The 19612-nt window shown below is 37.0% G+C and overlaps 1 protein-coding gene across 2 annotated transcripts in view; it reads left to right on the top strand.

Annotated features, from left to right (window-relative positions):
* ARL15 (ARF like GTPase 15) overlaps positions 1–15385 on the top strand; it is a 226262-nt gene extending 210877 nt beyond the window's left edge. For both annotated transcript variants that reach the window (XM_074932223.1, XM_074932222.1), the window contains one exon: positions 8876–15385. In XM_074932223.1, the coding sequence (XP_074788324.1) occupies positions 8876–9028 (153 nt within the window). In that variant the 3' untranslated portion in view covers positions 9029–15385. The remainder of the gene's footprint in view (positions 1–8875) is intronic.
* Positions 15386–19612: the final 4227 nt, after the last annotated feature.

The raw sequence follows: 19612 nt of genomic DNA, 5'->3' as shown, positions 1-19612 counted from the left end.
ATCGCTGTGTACAGGATTGAGTCTGATTTGAGGTGTATCATTTTCCTTCTGGTATCCTTGTGCTTTATGAAGGAATCTGGATGTTTTGAGAGGTCTTACTCCAGCAGGGTCCTAGTCACAGAGCATGAAGGTGTTCTGTCATATTTCTAGGTGGAGAGTTATTAAATATCAAGAAATGGAGATGAGTCTGGAGCTTCCTGAAGTACTAGTTTAAAGTGGTGGCTTGCTGTGAGTTTGGAAACATTGGTGCTTTCAGAGACCTGGACCTAGAAAACCCAAAGCACAGATTTGTCTTCTCTAACTGTAGAGCAAGGAGAAAATCCTTAGAAAACCTCCTGCAGAAGTCCCTGGTGCTGGGGGAACTGGGGGGATCACAGAGCTCATGGCATTCTGGCAGCCAGGAGCTGAAGCTGACAGTGGCAGGGTCTCTGGGAGCACTTTCTGCTTTGAAAACATTGTATGTTAACTTTTTCCAAAATTGATTTATTTCACAGTTTGTGCTTTTGAACAAGAAAGGATTAATTGCAGTTAGTTTGGGGCTTCTATTGCCTCTGTGTGGACTTTGCATAACTAATAATCCTTCCATCAGCAAAGGACCTGAAAGGAGGTTGAAACCATCCTACATTTATACCCTCTGATCTGTACCTGGTACAAAACAAGTGAAATAAGCACTATCACTGTCTGATCTGAGCATGAGAACGCTCTTCTTGTCAAACCATAGCTACTGCTGAATAAATGGCTTTTCTTTTGTGTTCATGCTGTCTATTGACTTGGAAAGGTTTCAGCAGTGTAAGTGTGGGGAACCAGCCACAAAACCCTTAGAAATCCTGTTCTCTGCTGTTGATACAAGAATACATGTCCATACAGTGTTTTGGTGCTTTGCAGATGTGGGCATGGTATACAGATGTTATTTATTCAAGTGCTAGATTTATATACATGTTCAGGCAAATGCAGATGAATCATCACATATACACCTCTCCAGAAAATACTGTTTAACTGTTATCTGAACAGAAAATTTTTGCAGAAAGGATGTCATAATAAGGATTGACCTTTGGAATTCTCATTGTTCTAAATATTATTTTGACATTCAACATCACAGGTAAACTTTTTTGGATGGGTGGTAAAAACTCAGTACTTGTGTACCTGTGTCTCAGGTTTTGTTAGTAGTTGAAACCACAGTCTGTAAAGCTAGCTTATTTTGCTGCTGAAATCAGTATAGTCTGTTGTTAGTATTATATTCTGAAGTAAACCGTTAATATCTGCAGTCTGTTTTTAAAAGAAATGCTATGATAACGGCAAGGCTTGGAAAGATATCTGCTTAAAGGTCTTAAGTGCTGATTTTCTACTAGTTATTTGTATTCTTTAAGTTATTTAACTGGAGATGTAACAAAAGAACAAATCTGAGTGAGAGAAAGTAGAGAGGAGATGAGTGGTGGTATAGTAAAAGCTTTTAAAAGGTTTCTTACAAAATTGCATTTGGATATGCTACTTTTTTTTTTTTTTTTAACAGATTAGGGTGATGATAGTAATTTAAAGAAGTTGTCCTAAATTTAAATTCAATCAGTTATTTTTGGTATATCTTAAGAATATATTTGGATATGCTAAGAATACACTTACCTAAAAAATTGTCCTTATATGCAGTAAATTGGAATTTTTGTGTCTATATAGTATGGGGGGGGGGGAAGTTATTTTTTTACACGTCCTCCAAATAACTGACTTTAACCAGGGGTGATTTTCAGCATTACTCTTTAGGATTTCATATTCCAACACCTTAACTGTAAGTATGTAGCTATCAGACAGTATCTGTTGCAACCCAAAGTACTTTCAGAAAACACAGTGGGTAAGAGAGGAGTGGTAGGAGTAGTAAGTTAAATAGTTGTATTCTTCTTGTATTAAAAGTCTGATGTCTGATTTCCACTTCTGATTAATTCTTTGGAATAAATTAAAGAATTAAAGCTGTAGATATTAAAGGAAAATATTTTACTGTGCTTTCATGGCATGCTTTTTTGTACAATTCTTCCTTTTCTGTTCTCATTGTTTCACTTGTCACTCAAGAAGGGATGCTGTTTTGCTCACTCTAGTGTTGGATATTGTGAGCCCTTGTCTTGTTTCTCCTGCCCAGCACTGGTTATATGAATCTTCAGCTGGAAGTCTGTTTTTCTTTAAATAGATACACTGCTACTGTTCTTATGTTATCTCTGTGTCTTCCAGTTGTAGATATAAACAGAATATGCTGGGTGAATGAGACATGGAAGGCAAACTATAGGTGTATGGTTTTTGGCAGCTACCTGATACTTAATATTTCTTTCGAACAAATTAACAGAGTGTAATCAAAGAAATCTAATACGCCATGGTCTGTTGTGTGGTAAAGACTATCATGAAAAGAGCTGATAAAGGCTAGTAACTCCTCAAAGCCTGTCTTTGCTTCCATCCACATACATGAAAATTTCAGTAGTACTTTTGCACCCTCAGCAGTTTTCTGTCCTCACTCTCATCTGTCTTATTTGTCCCAGACCCATTATAACATGACAGTATGTATCTGTATAAAAACCCATACTTATCCATTTAGAAAATCTTCTGTTCTCTCCATCCTGATAGATGATGCAATATTTTATATTTTACAGTAAGCACCGCTCTGCCTTCATCTTCCAGCTCTCTAGCTTACTCCCCTTTTTCTTGTCTCACACTTGCATTTGCCAGTACTGTATGCTCTCTGTTTGGAACAGTGTGTCTATGAAGATTTGCCAGACATCCTATTTCTTCATTCAGAACAGTTAGGTATCTTCTTTAGAATACATTTCTTCCAGCAGTCACTTGCAATCTGAAAAGTGTAGTTGTCTTGTGCCCACTGGAGGTAGCAAGGATGGAAAAGTGCATCTGTTCCACAAAGCATTGTATGAATTATTTCTGTATGAATTATTTTGGGGAATATCTGTATTTCTCTTTGTAAAGACTAATTAGCCAAAGATATCAGCCAGGTCTATTACAAAGCTAAGTACAAATCTCAGTTGGAAGTGTTTCAGGTAATCTTTTGTAAAAAGATTTAAAAAAAAAAAAAAAAAAAAAAGATGAGGAAGCTGTACAAACTAGAAATACTAATTTGTAAAGCATTCACCACTACCTGTGAGGAGTTGTACAAAAAGGCTTCTGATGGTTTTGAAATCCTGTCTAGAGAAATTACCCTGAAGAAAACAGTCTTAGTTTTTCTTTTGCTTTTACTTCAGCAGGTCATATTTAAAAAAAAAAAAAAAAATGGAGCCCCGTTACATAATTCTGATTATCAGATGTACTTAATTGATTCATGGCAAGTTTTTAACATCACATGTACACACTTTGGATTCAGTGGCACATCAAAGTCAGCTGGCAGAGAAATATTTAGCTTCAAAGAACTAGAATATAAGAGCATATCTGTGGCTGACAGTGTTGTTTAACCTCAACTGGTGTTCCTGGCAATAGCCGTGTGCATAGGTTGCTCCAGACCACAGCATATCACCATGCCTTCCCATCAGCTGAGGCACTTTAATTCCCCTTCCTGTTGCGTAAGCAATAGTCCATATGGAGTCAATAAATATGAGGTAGAGGTGTTTTAGGAGGAGTGCTTGTGAGACATAGGTGCATTACAAGAATCCCTCTAGACGTGGATGAGATCACTGTTATGAAGCAGCATAAGAGCAATCACATGAGAAGTATCTTTTCAGGAGGATATGAAGTGTCTCTGTAGGAAGAATAAAAGTTACGAAAATTCTGCTGACAGTTTTGCACATCAGAGCAGCTGCTCTGGTCAGACAAGAGGTTCTTTTTAACCAAGTTGATTTAAGATGAAGTGGCTACCGATCCATTCCACCCACTCTTATAAATCACTATACTCGGAATAGCACCAGCAGAAAAGCACATGTAAGCAGCTCAAGAGACTGTGCAGTTTGCAGTCCAGCACACTAACATAAACTAGAGTGGATTTCAGTTTACTTTTTAGCATCACTGGTGATTTAAGCAATGGGTTCCACTCTATGGTTAGTAGGTCAACATTTGTGGTTTCTATTTAATTTGCCAGAACTTCCTTTCTTTTATTTTCTTTTTTCCTTTTTTAGACATGACTTCTTTTACCTCTAATACCATCCTTTTCCTTATTGCAACTGTTGAAAGCTTTTTTTGTTTCTTTTAAAGTCTTCTGTAGCTGTATAAATATTCTCTGAGCCTCTAATTATGGTATTTTTTCTATGCCACCTGCAAGCATTTTACCTTTTTAGCTGCACAGTTAATTTTCTTTAAGTTACTTATTTTATGTAGTTTCCCTTTTTAAAACTTAATGCTATGTGATGGACTTTTGGCTTTTTCTCTTCTCCAAAGATACCGAATTTGCTCATGCTTTGGTCACTGTTATAGGCAGTGTTGTCCATGGACTTGGCAGTCAACATTGCCTATGTCTTCTGCATCTTCTAAACAGTTGTTCCAAAAGGCAGATTTTTATGATGTTTGAAAAGGTAATCTCAGCATCACAGCTCAACAAAACTTTCACAATGTGTATATGGGGAACCCCAACCTCCCGTTATTTTATATTTGTTTACAACAGATTAATCCGAGTGGGTTAGAAACCTTTTTGTGTTGGTGAAATTTGGTATTAAAATTTGAATTTGAATGAAAAATAATACTTTCAATCAGGTTTTCTTCACGTTGAATAACAGAAATGACTCTGTGTTCACATAATACAGTATCTAAGTTTTCCTATACATCCTATGTTCATGTGTGTTGTGAAATGGCTAGATGAGGTTCAGTAATAGAACATACAAAAGCTTTCAGCAGGGCCTGATTACTCAGCTTACGTATATCGATTTAGTAACATCAGTTCCATGCTGCTATGCTAATTTACACCAGCTGAGGTTCTGGGCACCAATCCTTTTATTGTGTCTTGACTTTTCTAGCACGTAGGTTAAGCAACATTTGATAACCATATGCTTAGCGTATTGTGCCAGTAGAATAGGACTTAGAAGGTGGAGTGTGGGAAGAGTGGGAATAATTGCAAATGTGTATAGTTAGATTTTATTGACTTCAGACTGTGGCATAAATACAATGTCAGCTTCTCTATAAAACAAGGCCCCCATGGGGAGTCAAGACATACAGTGAGATCCTGTAAAATACTATTAAAGAAATCTTAAAATTATGTGGATTTAATTGATTGTATTTTCATCTAAGGTTATATCTTAAAAATTTAGCAGTCCGAAAGTATGTAAATGCATGTCTAAGGTGTCAGACTTCTAAAGCATGTTTGAGTATTTATATTTATATATGCTTCAGCATCCATGAACAGGCAGAAAACTTTTCATTATTTATGCAAGAGGGGAAGACAAAAGAACTCTTAGGAACTCACCCCTTGTGTGCTATTGTGATTGAAGGGAGCTGTAAAATAGTTACTGCTGATTATCTGATTATGCAAGGACTACTTATGTAAGTGAGTATTCAGAGAATTTCAGCTTCCTTTGGATATTTTAGTGATAGTGTGCATCCTGTTAGGAAATCTGGTAGGGAATGAGTGTGAATAATGGTCATTGGGCAGAGAGCAACTAGAGAAATGAAAGTGGATGGAGAGCTGAGAGTGTTCCAGTGGAAAACTCAACTGTATAAACGTTGGGCATTTGGTTGTGTTGGTTTATTTTCATGTAGTTGTTTCGTCTCTTGCATGTAAAAAAGGTTTCCTTTTTAAGTCTAAAAAAAGCTTACTTATTTTTTGAACTGAATGACATCTTTTGAGTTAAAGGGGAGAGAAGTTATAGTAAATTGGAAAATACTTATGTCTGCAAACTGTTCTTCTGGAAGTTTCAAAGTCGTGGATCCCACTTACAGAGCTCTGGGCTTTAGCAAACTCCATTGTGGTGTGAAGTTTAAATAAGGAAATATAGTGACATACCACAGAGTGTCCCTTGGGTTGTGGAAAATCACTTCTGTGCTACTTCTGGCTTAGTTATGTATTATTTGTAAGCCAATTAGTGTTATTTTTATTATATTTGAATTAGAGACAAGTTATCTAGCAAACTTTTTTTTTCTCTCTAGGTATGAACAGAATGGCTGTTACTTATGTGAATATAAGCAGTTGAGCTTTCATGCCATTATCAGAATTTCCCATTTCAAAAGCCACTGCTTAACTATCACTTTAATTTCGTCATTTATCTCAGGCCTATTAACTCTGAAGTGTTCCTTAGGTGTGAAAAATTATGGCATCATATTGCTGATTTTGTTACATTTTGATTACACATCTAGAAATAGGGAAAAAAAATTTAAATCAACATTGGGCATCCAAATAAATAATTTATCTGCAAAATCTGTTTCACAAAATTAGTTGAACTGCTGAAGCAGAAATTCTATCTTGGCATCTGCAGTCACTGAAATACAGTTTAAAAAAGTCATTGTGTTTTTCTTGGCTTGAGGCTACCTTGGTACGCAATGATGTATTTGCCTACAAACGCACTAAACTCAGAGCTAGTGTGCTTACTGCTATCATTTCCTTATGTATGTGTTTCTAATATTTAATGCTTTTAAACCCAAGTACTCTCCTTACAGTGTAATGAGCTTTTCCTCATAATTTCTTCATATGATATAGCCTTAATTCAAGAGACTATGTAAATAAGATTGCGAACAGACTTCAGATAGCTCAAGGGGCTGATGGCAATAGTCTTCCAGTAGAGGGGGTGTGATGGACATCCTCTGAGTTGTGGGTCTGAAACATCTCAAATTACTCAGCCATATTTGTCAGTTTAACACCAGCAGGCTGCTCTGTCAGCTAGCTGCACTCATACCTTGCTTTGTTGTGCTGCTCTGCAGCTTTTACTTTTTCCACTTGTTTAGCAGACAAGGAGGCTGTTGCTGAAACAGGCAAGAGAGCTTCTCCTGTACTATGACCGGTGCCATTAATATATTAATGGGGGTAAATTCAATTTGGTGTCACTTGAGCTGATGGAGACATTGCAATATGTCCCTTACAGAGATTAGTATCAGGTTCTGATCACATATAACCATGCTAATGTATCAGATATTAATACAGCTCTGAGTTAGCAGTGCTAAAAAGTAGGTATGCTGTTATTTAAATACTGGTTGTTGAAGTCCCATTTATTTCAACCTGTATGTTTTCTGAAATTTGTTTGAGGGGAAGTGAATGTCAAATACCGCACTTCATTTTCATGTTTGCAGGTTGTTACTGGTATAATTCTGCTTTGTTGGAAATAGATTTTAAAAGGTTTCACCTGTATTTAGCTGGGGAAGAAGAAGTTCCCATTTCAAAACCATCCTTTTTTTTCTTATGTTTTTTACTAAACACTCTGCTCAAAATTCCTTTCTAAAAAATAAAAAACACTTCCTGACACATTGTCACAGTTGAATTCTGATTTATGTGACTTGATACAACTACAGTTGGTTTCTTCTGTTAGAATACTAGAGCTACATAGAGATGTTGCAGCTTGTTTGGGCTTTGGAAGCCTTTCTCTTCTTTTTCTTTTTTTATTCCCTCTGCACATGGAGCATTACACAGTGGGGCTGCAGTTGCCCGTCAAGGGCCTCTACTGCCTACCACAATATGAGTAACTGTTCTTGCATATTTGTGACACAGTCTGTGATTTTTAAAAAAAAAAATAAAATAAATAAATTAAGAATATTTGGCAATAATTACAAGGAACAAGAATGTGCAAATTAAGTCAGGACCAAATATTTCTGTTGGTATGTTGACAATAGCAAGTACTGATGGATATAATTTTGGATGTGAAAACTAAATGTCTATTTTGACAAGCCAAACATGAGTAGACTTTTGGATCAAATAGTGTTGGATCACACTAAAATTTTGATGAAAACAGTAATCTATAGACCAAAATAACCTGCCGACTGCTGTCTTCTAAGAGGCATCAAAAATATGTTTTGATACTGCACTTGCTATTTTGAAAGTGATTGGAGTATACTACTAAATGAAAATCTTTTATTTCTCAGTCTTTCTGTGGGCTGTTTTTCTGCCTTGACAGTTGGTGTAATTAGTGTCAGCCATGATTGGTCTTTCCAAGAAACTGCATCTTCCTCAGTTATTTTCTCATGGCTTATAATCACCTTAAAACTTGCAATTCTGTATTACATCATATTCTTATGCCTCTTTGCTGCACGGTTGCTGCAGAAGTAAAAATTGAATTAATTTAATTAAAATTTTCCTTCTTTATAAGCATTATTAAGTTTTGTTAGTAAACAGCTGAAGTTTGTTGGAACATGTTGGATTTTGAACTAAGATGACTGTAGAAAACATCATGTCTCACATGTAATACTTATTACTATCCTAATCACATTAGTGCACTGGTCTTCTATGTTTAATTTTAGAAAAACTAAATGAGTTTGGACAAATTTTTATTTAGTTTTCTCAGAGTTGTTAAGAAACCCTCCGCTATAGGTCACCTTTGACTGGAATGTTTAGGATTTGAACATTTTTGACAGTTCATTTGTGTAGTTAGAGTAGTCTGGTGACAAGTTCTGCATCTTAAGTGTTCACCAATAATGATGAAACAGGCAGCTTTAACATTAAAATACAAACATAACCTAAAATATCTGTTAGTTTTGTTGTTTCCTGTGCTTTGCTCTTTGCCTTAAAGTCCATATAATTCTTCCCCAGACCTCCCATGCTGTTAAATGTATGGGTAGAATGGTAGCTTCCAAGCAGGTCACTCACCCCTAAAGAAAACACTTTCAGGTCATGTCATATAACCTGTATTATAAGAACAGCTGTGAGTAAGATTCTAAAAATTAGTATCCTGATCTTTTTACATGGGTTTTTTTGATGTTTTGTTTTGGGTTTTTAGATCAGAGAGTTGTCATTATGATATTAATACAATGATCTCTTTTTTTTTTTTCTTAATAGATAAAAAAGTATTTTGAACTTGAGCCACTTGCACGTGGAAAGCGCTGGATTCTTAAACCCTGCTCCTTGGATGATATGGAGGCAGTAAAAGACAGCTTCTCCCTTCTAATAAACTTACTAGAAGAGAGAGACTTCGAACCTTCCAGAATGTGAAATGCAAGAGAGAAGAGTGATTCTCCGGGCATCACTGTACCTGCATGTTCTGCTCACAGCTTAATTATGGTGTGGTTTCAAGACAGTGCTGTGATATGTTGTTCATACACAGTTAGTGCAGAATGTCCTTTTGTTAAATATTCTGTGAATCAGGTACACAACTATTTCCAGTAAAGTTGTCTACACTACTGAAATAGGGAGTTCCTCTTTGTTTACCACTATTTCTGCACAGTGCATGTTGCTTTCTTGCATTGCAATCATCCTTAATAGGAAATTTTACACGCACAAAAATAACATAGTCTGTAAAGGAGGAATTCTACCTGCTACTTTGTTTTTTAAAAAATAACTAATGTCTTAAGGACTTGTGAGACTGATTTGTATTAGCTTGTTTACTGACCCCTCAGTATGGAAAGCACAGCCACTAAGAACGTTAATGGGGATACCTTAAAGTCAAGCAGTTTCGTGTTAATGCAAGGGTTAGTCCTGAAGTTTTACTAAGTGAAAACACAGTTGACAAGTTAGTTGATTCTTCTTCTAAAGTCACAGCATAACTTGTCGAAGGCAGAACAGTTATTTTGCTTGAAGTTTCCTGAAAGTAAAATTAACAAACAGATGTGTGCTGATAACAGTATTTGGGAAAAATAAGTGACATAAACAGGTGGTCTAAGTATTTTTAGAAAATATACAAAAGTTGGATAAAGCAATAATTTTCTTCGAAAGTAGTTTTCCATAAGAGAAGCAAAGTAAATATCTGTTAATTCAGCTGTGGAGTCTTTATTACTAGTTAGAAGTGTGACTGATTTTAAATAAGGATTGCTTCCTTTGTCACTCAATCATAGTGTACTACTGTTATCATAACATTGCCAAGGCATCTATACCATAATTAAGGGCCTTCTAGTGTTTGTACTATAAGCTTCTCTTTTAAGGGGATTATAACGTTCTTTCAAACTTTCTCTGGGCCAAATGTTACTTAGAAGACAAAAAAGCATTCATGGGAAACATTTGCAATGCATTTGGAAAAATCCCATTTGGTTCCAGTAACACAGTGCATATTTCCTCTTTCCAAGTTTTCCCCATTGTAGGTTTGCAGTTTTTTGGCTGCCTTCTGTTGATTTTTTAAAATCTTATAATCTGATTTTGTCCATTAAATAAACATGCCAGGTCTCTGGTTCACCATTAAGTCAGTCACAAGAGGGTATGTGCAAATCCGTCACTGGACTAGTGCACACCTTGAATGTTGTGCCTTGTGCATTCAGCTACCCTCATGCATGAGTGTCTGCAAACACAAACTGTAGTGATGTGTCAGTGGTTTTTCATTGATTGTGCTTGTGTTTTGGAACTTGTTTCTCCTTTTTACAGGGCTTTAAGCAACATATCTTTCCACTCTGAGCATATTTTAAGTTTGAAGTTTATTGTAGTTTCTCGCTAGTTTATTTGGGAATAAGAAAATAGCAAGGACAGCTTTTAAAGGCTTATAAAAGCCATTTCTCTCTTACTTGCAGTTATACTCTGTGTTAAACAAAATTATTTCTAATAGGTTTTTTGTTTAGGTTTCAGTTTCCTCAGATTTCTTGCATTACTCTGTCAGAATGATTTCTGCTGAAATGCATGGCCTGATGGTCACTGTTTTAACTTGCTTCCTATTACCAGAAAGAAGCTGCAAAAGCTGATAATCTCCTTGTTTAATTTTGTGATAGAATAGGCTGAAAGCCTGAAGGGAATCTCTTCTTGCTTTGTATTTCACCTCATTCCTGTCAGGTCAATTGCCTAACTCCTGATACTCTTGGCAATACTCAAGAACTGGAATTGTTAATTTTAAAACACAGAGTGGAGCCCTATGTTGGTTTGGTTCTCTGCACAGTTTAGATGGAACCCAACTGCCAGTCAGTCTCTCTCATGTAGGTTAAGGAGGCTCCTTTCCCTGCATTTAAAGAGGAACTGGATCTAATTTACAGTTCTGAACTCGTCTTTTAGCTGATGTGAGCTTAGAGGCTACAGAGTCCCCAGATTTCCACAAGGTCCCCAGATTTCTGTCCTGTTTAGGGACAATGACAAATAAGTGGAGGGGAAGAGTGAGAGAATTACTTCCCAGAGAAGGCAGACAGCTTGGGGAAGCAAAAAGAGGGATTCAGAGTTTTTACTGCTTTTCATTGAGCATTAGTTAGAAGATGAGAGATACAATTTTTTTACTGTTTCTTCCCCTTCTTTCCCATATTAAAGTTGTGGACCAAAAGCTACAGCAAATGAAAGTAAGCCCAACTATATTACATTCTCAAAACCATACTTATATGTACCGTGATACTTTTAGAATTTCTATGTTACATTTTGGTCATGATTTCCCAACTATGCACTGTTGGAAGGTGCTACATGACTAACATGCAGAAGTCCAAATAGTCAATGAGAATATGGCTTTGGCTTATGCCAGTGGCCACCTAGACTAGGACCTTTTGATGCTTAGTGCTTTTTCTTTAGGAAAATGCCAGCTGCACACAGGAGCAGTGATTTTTTTTTTTCAGAATGATTTTAAATATGCTTTTTCTTACTAATACAGTGATCATTCCTCACCACAGGTTGAAACAATACCTCATAACTGCTTAAGGCTAAGACCAATGCTTAACTTTACTTTGAATGTAGTTCTGTGGTTTTGTGTTGTGGATGGACTTAACGGATGTGTACCTTTTAAATGTCTATAAACACCTTCACCTTTTTATGGAGGAATTAAAAATGTTCATAGCAGCTCACATAGTACTTCCATGTCTAAAGTGTTGTTGAATGCTCTGGCTATGGTAGAATTTGTAAGCACCATGCAGTTTTTATTGAGATGACCAATCTTTCAATTGTTTCTTTTTTTTTTTTTTTTTTTAATCTTTTCACATGTGTTCATCATTTAGGTGAAATAAACTTGGACACTAGGCTCTACTTCCCATGCAAGTTCATTAAGGAGTGAACATTGTCTTTTTAAAAAAGATACTGTGCTTTAAGTGTTCTTTAGCCATCTGTTAAATCACTTTGTGTGTGTATGTGTGTGTATGTGTATGTGCCCACATTGGGCTTCTTCTCAGACTTGTGGCTGTCTGCAGTGTCTCAGCCGTCAGAATGAAAACATTATCAATCAGTATCCAACAACAGCTGGTTTTGACAAGCTTCTGTCTGCTGCCTAATGCTTTACAACTTGTCAGTAAGACTTCTTTGTCTACCCGCTCTAAGCTGGTAATCTTACTGCTTCCATGTTGTGTCCTGTACTTGTACTTCTAGCATTTGTATGGAAAAAAGTTAAATCTTAGTGGGTTTTGATATTCTTTCTTGCTGTATAATGCTCCATGTGTATCTTAGCTTGCCTCTTCAAACGCGCTATACAAAAATCTGTGATGTATTATTTCATTTAACTTCTTGCATTTCATTATATTTATAGAAGTTGCAGATTTTTGTACCGTATTAGTTAATACAGTTGCCTTTTTGTAATGGCAATTAATTTATATTACAAAAGTTTGTATCTTTACTGTAGTAGAAAGTATTAGTTGACTGCCATATTATCTTGACTTTATACTAAAAATACAGTGTCTATACAGAGAAGTTGACCCATTCAAGTGGACAACTGCTGACATGAGGAACTTGTACTGTTTGTGATTTATACATGATTTCCAATATAAAAAAAAAAAGGAAAAAAAAAAAGAAAAAAAAGAAAATAAACACTGTGTAGAGTTGAGTTGCTAAGTTTGGATTTCTTGAAGAGTAGCCAGTTTCGGAGTATGGCATTTTACCTTCATTTGGAATCTTCAAGATAAATTATTTACTCCTAGATGAAAACAAATATTACTGTTATTATCATTGCTAACTTATACATAGTTACACATTTACACACATGTATATAAAAAAGAGAAACTTCCACAAACTGGCTGATTTATTTCCACAGCAAGATGTTGTTACTTTGGAAATACATCTGAAATATATTGCAGGTTTATTATTCCAACAGATATTGGAATAATCTTCATACAATTACTCCATAATGTTGAACTGAAGGACATGTTTATATAACTAAAAATTATTATAAAATAAAGTGACATGGCAAAGTACATATACCAAAAAGAAACTACAGAAGTTGAGCAAAGGAAAATACTGGGAGAAAAACAAAGCTTGCTGAGACAACTCAGAGTTATCCTATCAAACATTTGAGTAGAAGAGACTCTCACAATGCAGTTTGTGACAGCTGATGGAAGTAAACCACTGCTGAGCCAGGCTGGATTTGTGGATTCAGCTCAAGAGGTATGCTTTTTTCATTTTATTATTTTTAAATCTGCCTCTTACCAAGACTGGGATGGAAATGAAAGATTTGTAAACTCGGAATATTTTTTTAGTGCTTTTGCTTCATATAAATAGGAACTGAAAATCTGCTAATCATGTGTCATTTGACAGCTCTTGAAAGAATTTTCATTAGCTCATTAGCCCTTTGACCTAATAGTTCAAACAAATAAAAACATCTGTTTGTGTCAGCTGTAGGGTTAGTCATCCAGGGCCTAGGTTAACACAAGAACAAGAAAGAATCCCATATCCTACATGAAAACAAAAACCATACAAAGGTATCTGGATCGGCAGTTGAAAAAGACCCCTGAAATCAAGTAGAGCTCCTGAATTCTGTTAAATGAAGAGACTGAACAGGACCATTACCCTTGATCCTCAGCACTCATGGGTGAAGTGCCTAAATTAATTGTGTGGGTTGGACTAAAGATCAGGTCTGATTTAACTAGTTCTGAGACATACATGCTTAATGCTAGCTGCTTATAATGTATTTTAGTTTTTATCAGAGATATATTTACAGAAGCCAAAGTCTGCAGTATATACTGCTTGTTCATTCACCAGATCTCACAGGAAATTGTAAGATGTGGTATTCTGCTGGGTTTTGATGGAATATATTCAGGACAGCCTTGTTTGTGGAGTGTATGTTCATCAAGCAGGTTCAGCACTTCCATTTATGATGTCTTAAATATGCCTTAATTTTTTAATCACTGAAACTGTCTAGAAAAGGCAGATACTCAAATGTGAATATTGGTGCTAGCAGTAGTCTGTGCAGCTCCATTTATCTGTGACAATAAGGTGGGAGAATAAAAGGGAGATTTTAATCATCTGGTTATCAGTTTTACAGTAAACCCAACAAAAGTGTTTTGCAAAAGGTCCTGTGCTGGTTTGGAATGCTTTTGGAAAATTAAGAGTTGAGGGTGTGAAGAGGAGGAATGACATAATCCACACCCAACCATATTACTGTGTTAGGAATAGAGCAACTCATTGCCTGAAAATAGCCTGGGTTTGGTAAAGACCATATTTATAATGAAAAGCTGTTGTATAGTTAATTTTTAAGCACAGAAACATTTTGCCACACATGAAAAATCTATACATATATTGAGAAGCTGTCCACATGCTAATAAGACACATGAATTGCACCTATTATGCTTGTGTGCAATATAAAGCCATTCATAATTAATTTTTTTTGGATTCTCAGTATTAGATTGTGCACTGAACTGACAAAAAATAAAACCAGCAATCACAGTACTTCTTTTTTACCTGTCACCTTGAAATAGTGAAATGCTGTTGTTCATTTTTATTGCTATGCCATGTAACTATAATTTATTGCAATTCAGTGTGCACTGGAAAGTATTTGCATGTATTAAATAGAACAAGACAAAAATAAATCCTTCTGTGGTTTGGCAACTTCCATGTATGAAGAACTGCCCTCTTTCTAAGGAGACATTTACCATTGGAGTACAAAAGCTTCATATTATAGCTTTGTTATAAATTACTGCTAACTGAAATGCTAAATCATGGAAATCCCAAACAAAAGATCTGGTACTGTTTAAGTGCATAGTCCCAAAGATAGTGTGGAGGAGAGACCAAAATCGTGACTTGCCTATGCGTGTTGCAAAACCAAACCAAGTTTAATGGCCAATCATACAGCAAAGTATTTGGTATTTTAACAATGTGACAGTCTTGGATTTGGAAGGTTGATAGATTTCACAGGATCAAAAGGGCATTTTGTAAAAATTTTAATTTTATGGTAGGTTACATTTTGGGCCTGTCAACTTTGACATGGTCCCTTTAAAGCAACAATTCCTGCTGTGTGTTAAGGTTGGTAGTCTAAAAATTTATTCTGTAGAAATGAATCCATTCTCTGTTCTGTTAGCGCATGCTAAAATAGCATTTTCTGTCGTATGTCACCTTATCTCATTTACTTCTGCTAATAGACATCTTGCTGGTTTTTAAACAAAAGCTTCATGTACATCTCATAGTAGACTTTGTGTGCTACCATGTTCTATAGCATATCCTCAGAGAAGCTTATACACCCAAATTACAGTAATACTGTGTACCTTTCAAAGACCCCATTTCTGTGTATTTTTAATGCTTACAACACAAGTGTCTATTTGCAAAACTACATCAAAATTATTTTATTATAACATTCCCATGTGTGGTGTCTTTGTAAGACCTAGAGATTCAAGATGTGAATGGGAATGTACCATTTAAAATTAACACTGATTAAACGCAATATCTGGAAAACTGCTTTTTTATTTAACAGTGGAATGAACAATGCAATCTCCTCATTGCCTCAATATTTATCTTGCTGCAGAGAAGAAACGAGCACACATTGTCAATAATGTAAATTATAACAACCTTAGTCCATCTTTATTTAATTGCTTTTTTTGCCAGTGCAATACTGTAATCCTCTCTGCTTTACACATGGGTGTCTGTTAAAGTTGAAAGCCTTCCTTCAAATATCTGAAACTAAGGTTCATTTTTAAAAAAATAAGCTAATTGCCTTTTCTAAAAATACTTTTGTACATGATTTGCAGGAGTGTGACTGATGCAGAAGAGATTACTGTTTACCTTTAAAATATAGAGCATGACCTTTTGGTTACAGTAAATACAGTACTGCAAGTCTGGTAAAGTCATCACATATACTAAAGGTATTGAGACCATTTACCTCACATTCCTCCCTATTAGCTTCCACAATTAACATGATCCACAGCTGAAAAAATAATTCTAGTTGTCAGTGATAAATGGGGTGAAATCGTCAATCACCGAAGTAGACAGTATTATTTTTAAAAGATATTGCAAACAAATGTTTACCCAAAGATAGCAGTAGGTTGCTGAGATTTTGTTCCTTAGGGTCCTCTCATTTCGTTCACATAGCAAGCTGATTTCAGTGCTCACTTTCAGAGAGCTTTTTTTCTTTTTTTTTTTTTTTTTCTGTAGCATGAAGAGTACTAAACACTCAAATACCTTAGCAGAATCGGGAACATTTCTGGAAACCCGCTTGAGATCTGAGACAGAAATTTAGCTTTTTGTTTGTTTTCTTGGTACGATGTGCAGACCTGAAGTTTTGGTTCAGGTCTGTCTCCACTGAGAGGTGCCAGTGATACAGAAGTCTACTATTATTGGCTATATAAATATCTTGTCTACTTTTAGTGCTTTTGATCTCTGACAAATTTTAATATCAAGGTCAATTATTGTATGGTGGTATCAGATGTAGATATATTGTTGACCTAGACATTAAAGAAAATGCATACAGTGTCTGTAAAGAGGAAATCTTGGTTTTTTCCATTCTCAGTGCTGAGGAGAAATCATCCATAAAAGTGCTTTGGGACAGTGAATCTTATTGTGGTTACTTGTGAGGGATTCAGCGGGCAGTTTTGCCTTTATGATTGGCTCAAATCAAATGGAAGAGAAACTGTTTCTTCTTTTAAGTTTGGCTTTTTACACCACCTAGGTACTGGTGATTAGCATGTTCTCAAGCACTTTATCTGTGAGAACCACTTCACATCTAACCTGATTATGGCTTGAAGGAGATGGCCAGTACTAAACAATGTTTGCAGTTACTGATTTGATCTTTTAATTCCTCCCTGCATGTAAGATTTAGAAAAATCCTCAGTGTTCACACCTGTTTACACATATCTCTCCTGCATCGTGCGAGTGTGCCCTTGGAGTGATTGTTGAGGCAGATCTGGAGTTCCCCGTGCACTCAAAAGGATCAGTTCATTCCCATTTGTCTCCAGATGAAATGCAGTATTGTGGACCCTGTCCACCAGAGTGTGCATAAAGACCCATTTCTTAGTATCTTTTGCATTTCCATATTTGCATATTTTGGAGGGGAACTCTGGTTCATGCAGTAACTGAACTTTGATGATGGGTTTATCTTTTAGTAAAGCAGGGGCTATTACAGAAGAACTAGCTCTGAGGTGCTGTTATATGACTAATATTACAGGTTATAATGCAAATAGTAACTAGAAAATGTAACTGTTAGTCAATGGGCTTGAGTATAACTAAAAGCCAAGATTAAGTGTGTCCTGGTCCAGCTGACTGATGCTGAAAATGGATTCTCAACTGTTAATCTTGAAATTAAATCAGAAAAAGTTGCCAAGAATAGACATTTTCCAGGTCAGCAAGAGGGATGCAGGTTAGCCCAGTGTAATTAGAGATATGGGCCACCATTGCAGATGGCACTGAGACCTCTGTCTCAGTGGAACTCTGTCTCAGGAAACCAGAGATAGCCATCTGCCTAAACCTGTGATCTGTAGGCCATAAGATATTTAATATGTCACCACAGAACTGAGGGAAGATGCTAGTGTGAGAAGATACTGATAGCAGCTCTACTTCACCAGGTCATGCTGACCCACATTTTCCTCCAGAGAGGGATTAAAATTCCCGGCAGCCACTGTCCCAGGAGATCCCACTGCTCACCAGCTGTGTGCCTCTACTGTGAGAGCCTTGCCTAACTTGTTATGAACTGCATGGAGATCAAGAGCCACAAGCCAGCCATGCCTGGCTTACTGACATAAGCATTTTTCAAGACGAAAGAAATACTGAGATGGGAAAATCGGTAATGGTGGCATGCCTCCACACCTGTCATGCTGTGTTACAATTTCAGTCTTTGATTGTTGGTCCCATAAAGGTGTCGGGTTTTTCATGTTATTAAAGCAATTACAGTTATTATACTAAATTTGTCCTTTCTGAAGGGAGCAAGAACAAATGAGGGAGGATTTGCATACAAATTGAGCGTGGATGTGGGGGAAAGTCACAGCAGGCCCACTCAGCAGACAGATGAGGTGATGAGGAGAAATTATAAAGGAGCATGGGCCAGAGCCACCCTCTTTTGCAGCCCTTTTCTTGGTGACCCTTTGAGGAATGTCTCCCACCTGTCTGGCAGATTCATTTGAATGAGACGGTTTCGCACACAGTCATCCCAGGCAGATCAAAGCCCTCTCCTCAGTGAGCCAGAGGAGATGTGGAAGGCCTCCCCTCCCCTGGGCAAGGCCTTTCCCCAGCCACCACTCAGACCTCTCTACTGCTTCTCTCAGAGAAGTACCCCAGTGTAATGGCAACATCCTGTGCTGCTGGATGTACCAGCTTGCCTCAGCAGCAGGAGCACCTGCACCTGAACATGGCAGTGTTCCCCCTGGAGCTGCCAAGCCAGGCTCCCAGGCAGCTGCAGCAGGGCTGTGGCAACTGTTGCATCCCAGAAGGGATGTCAAGTTGCCAGTGCAGATGTTTGTAGTTCAGAGGAGCAAGGCATGGCGGACAGTAGGTTTCAAAGCTAGTTTATGTGGTAACAGAGTTGGCTTTTGGGCATGGGAAACCATTTGCAATGTCCCAGTTCCCACCCCAGTCAGATTTCTTTATACAAGGTTACCCTTGTGTTTCTAAGGACAGGGGATGTTTCTTGCTCACAAAAACGCTATCAAAAACTTAGGAGATATATTAATTTTTTCCCTGGGACTGATTTTTATGCCCCAAATCACTGCTGAACAAAATGTATTCCCATGAAGATCAGTGGCATGAAGCAAACACAAGTATATGGCCATTTCCTAGGACTCAATGAGCTCAGAGCTCACATATTGTAACCTACAGCACTACAGTTGCTGGAAAGTCCCTTCTCACCAGCATCCTGAAGCAATACAGCCTTTTGACTTCAAAAGTGAGCATAGGTAAAGGGGGAAAACACAGGTGGGAACAATGAATTCTTAAATTTTAGTCCTGTCTCCAGACTTTGTTTCCTTGACTCTCTGAGCCTCTCCATGGATGTGATACTGTTTTGCTGCTGTTTTGAACTGTTTTTTTGGGGGGCATTAACTTCTACGAAGTGTTCAAGTACACCAGAATGTGGGATTTTCTGGTGGCTATGGCTCTCATACCTTTACTGGCATGTAAAGATATAGCCTATAACCTTTGTGCTGGCTAGCTTCCACCCAGAGATGTAGAGAGAAGTTTCTAAGTAATTCAGGTATTCCACAGCTGCCTCCTTTAAAGAGAAACTGCTGGGTAATATGGAAACTAGAAGTTTTACCACTTCAAGTAATCAAATTTGGGAAAGTTTATGATCTGGTTTAAATGTTGAAAATTGACCCCTTTGTTAGGTTTGGACTAGTTTCAGCCCAGCAAGCCTGGTAGTGAGTAATTGTGTAAAATAATTTTGGGGTATCACTAATATCTGAATAGTGTACCTGCAAAATACATTACTTGCAGATGAACCTTTGCATCATTAGGTTGTCTTCACTGACACAGCCCTGGAACATGCTGTTTAAATAAGGGAGGATGCTGTTG

Source organism: Athene noctua, chromosome Z (assembly GCF_965140245.1).
Source record: "Athene noctua chromosome Z, bAthNoc1.hap1.1, whole genome shotgun sequence".
In the NCBI taxonomy this organism is placed as follows: domain Eukaryota; kingdom Metazoa; phylum Chordata; class Aves; order Strigiformes; family Strigidae; genus Athene; species Athene noctua.
This window is presented reverse-complemented; position numbering and strand designations above follow the sequence as displayed.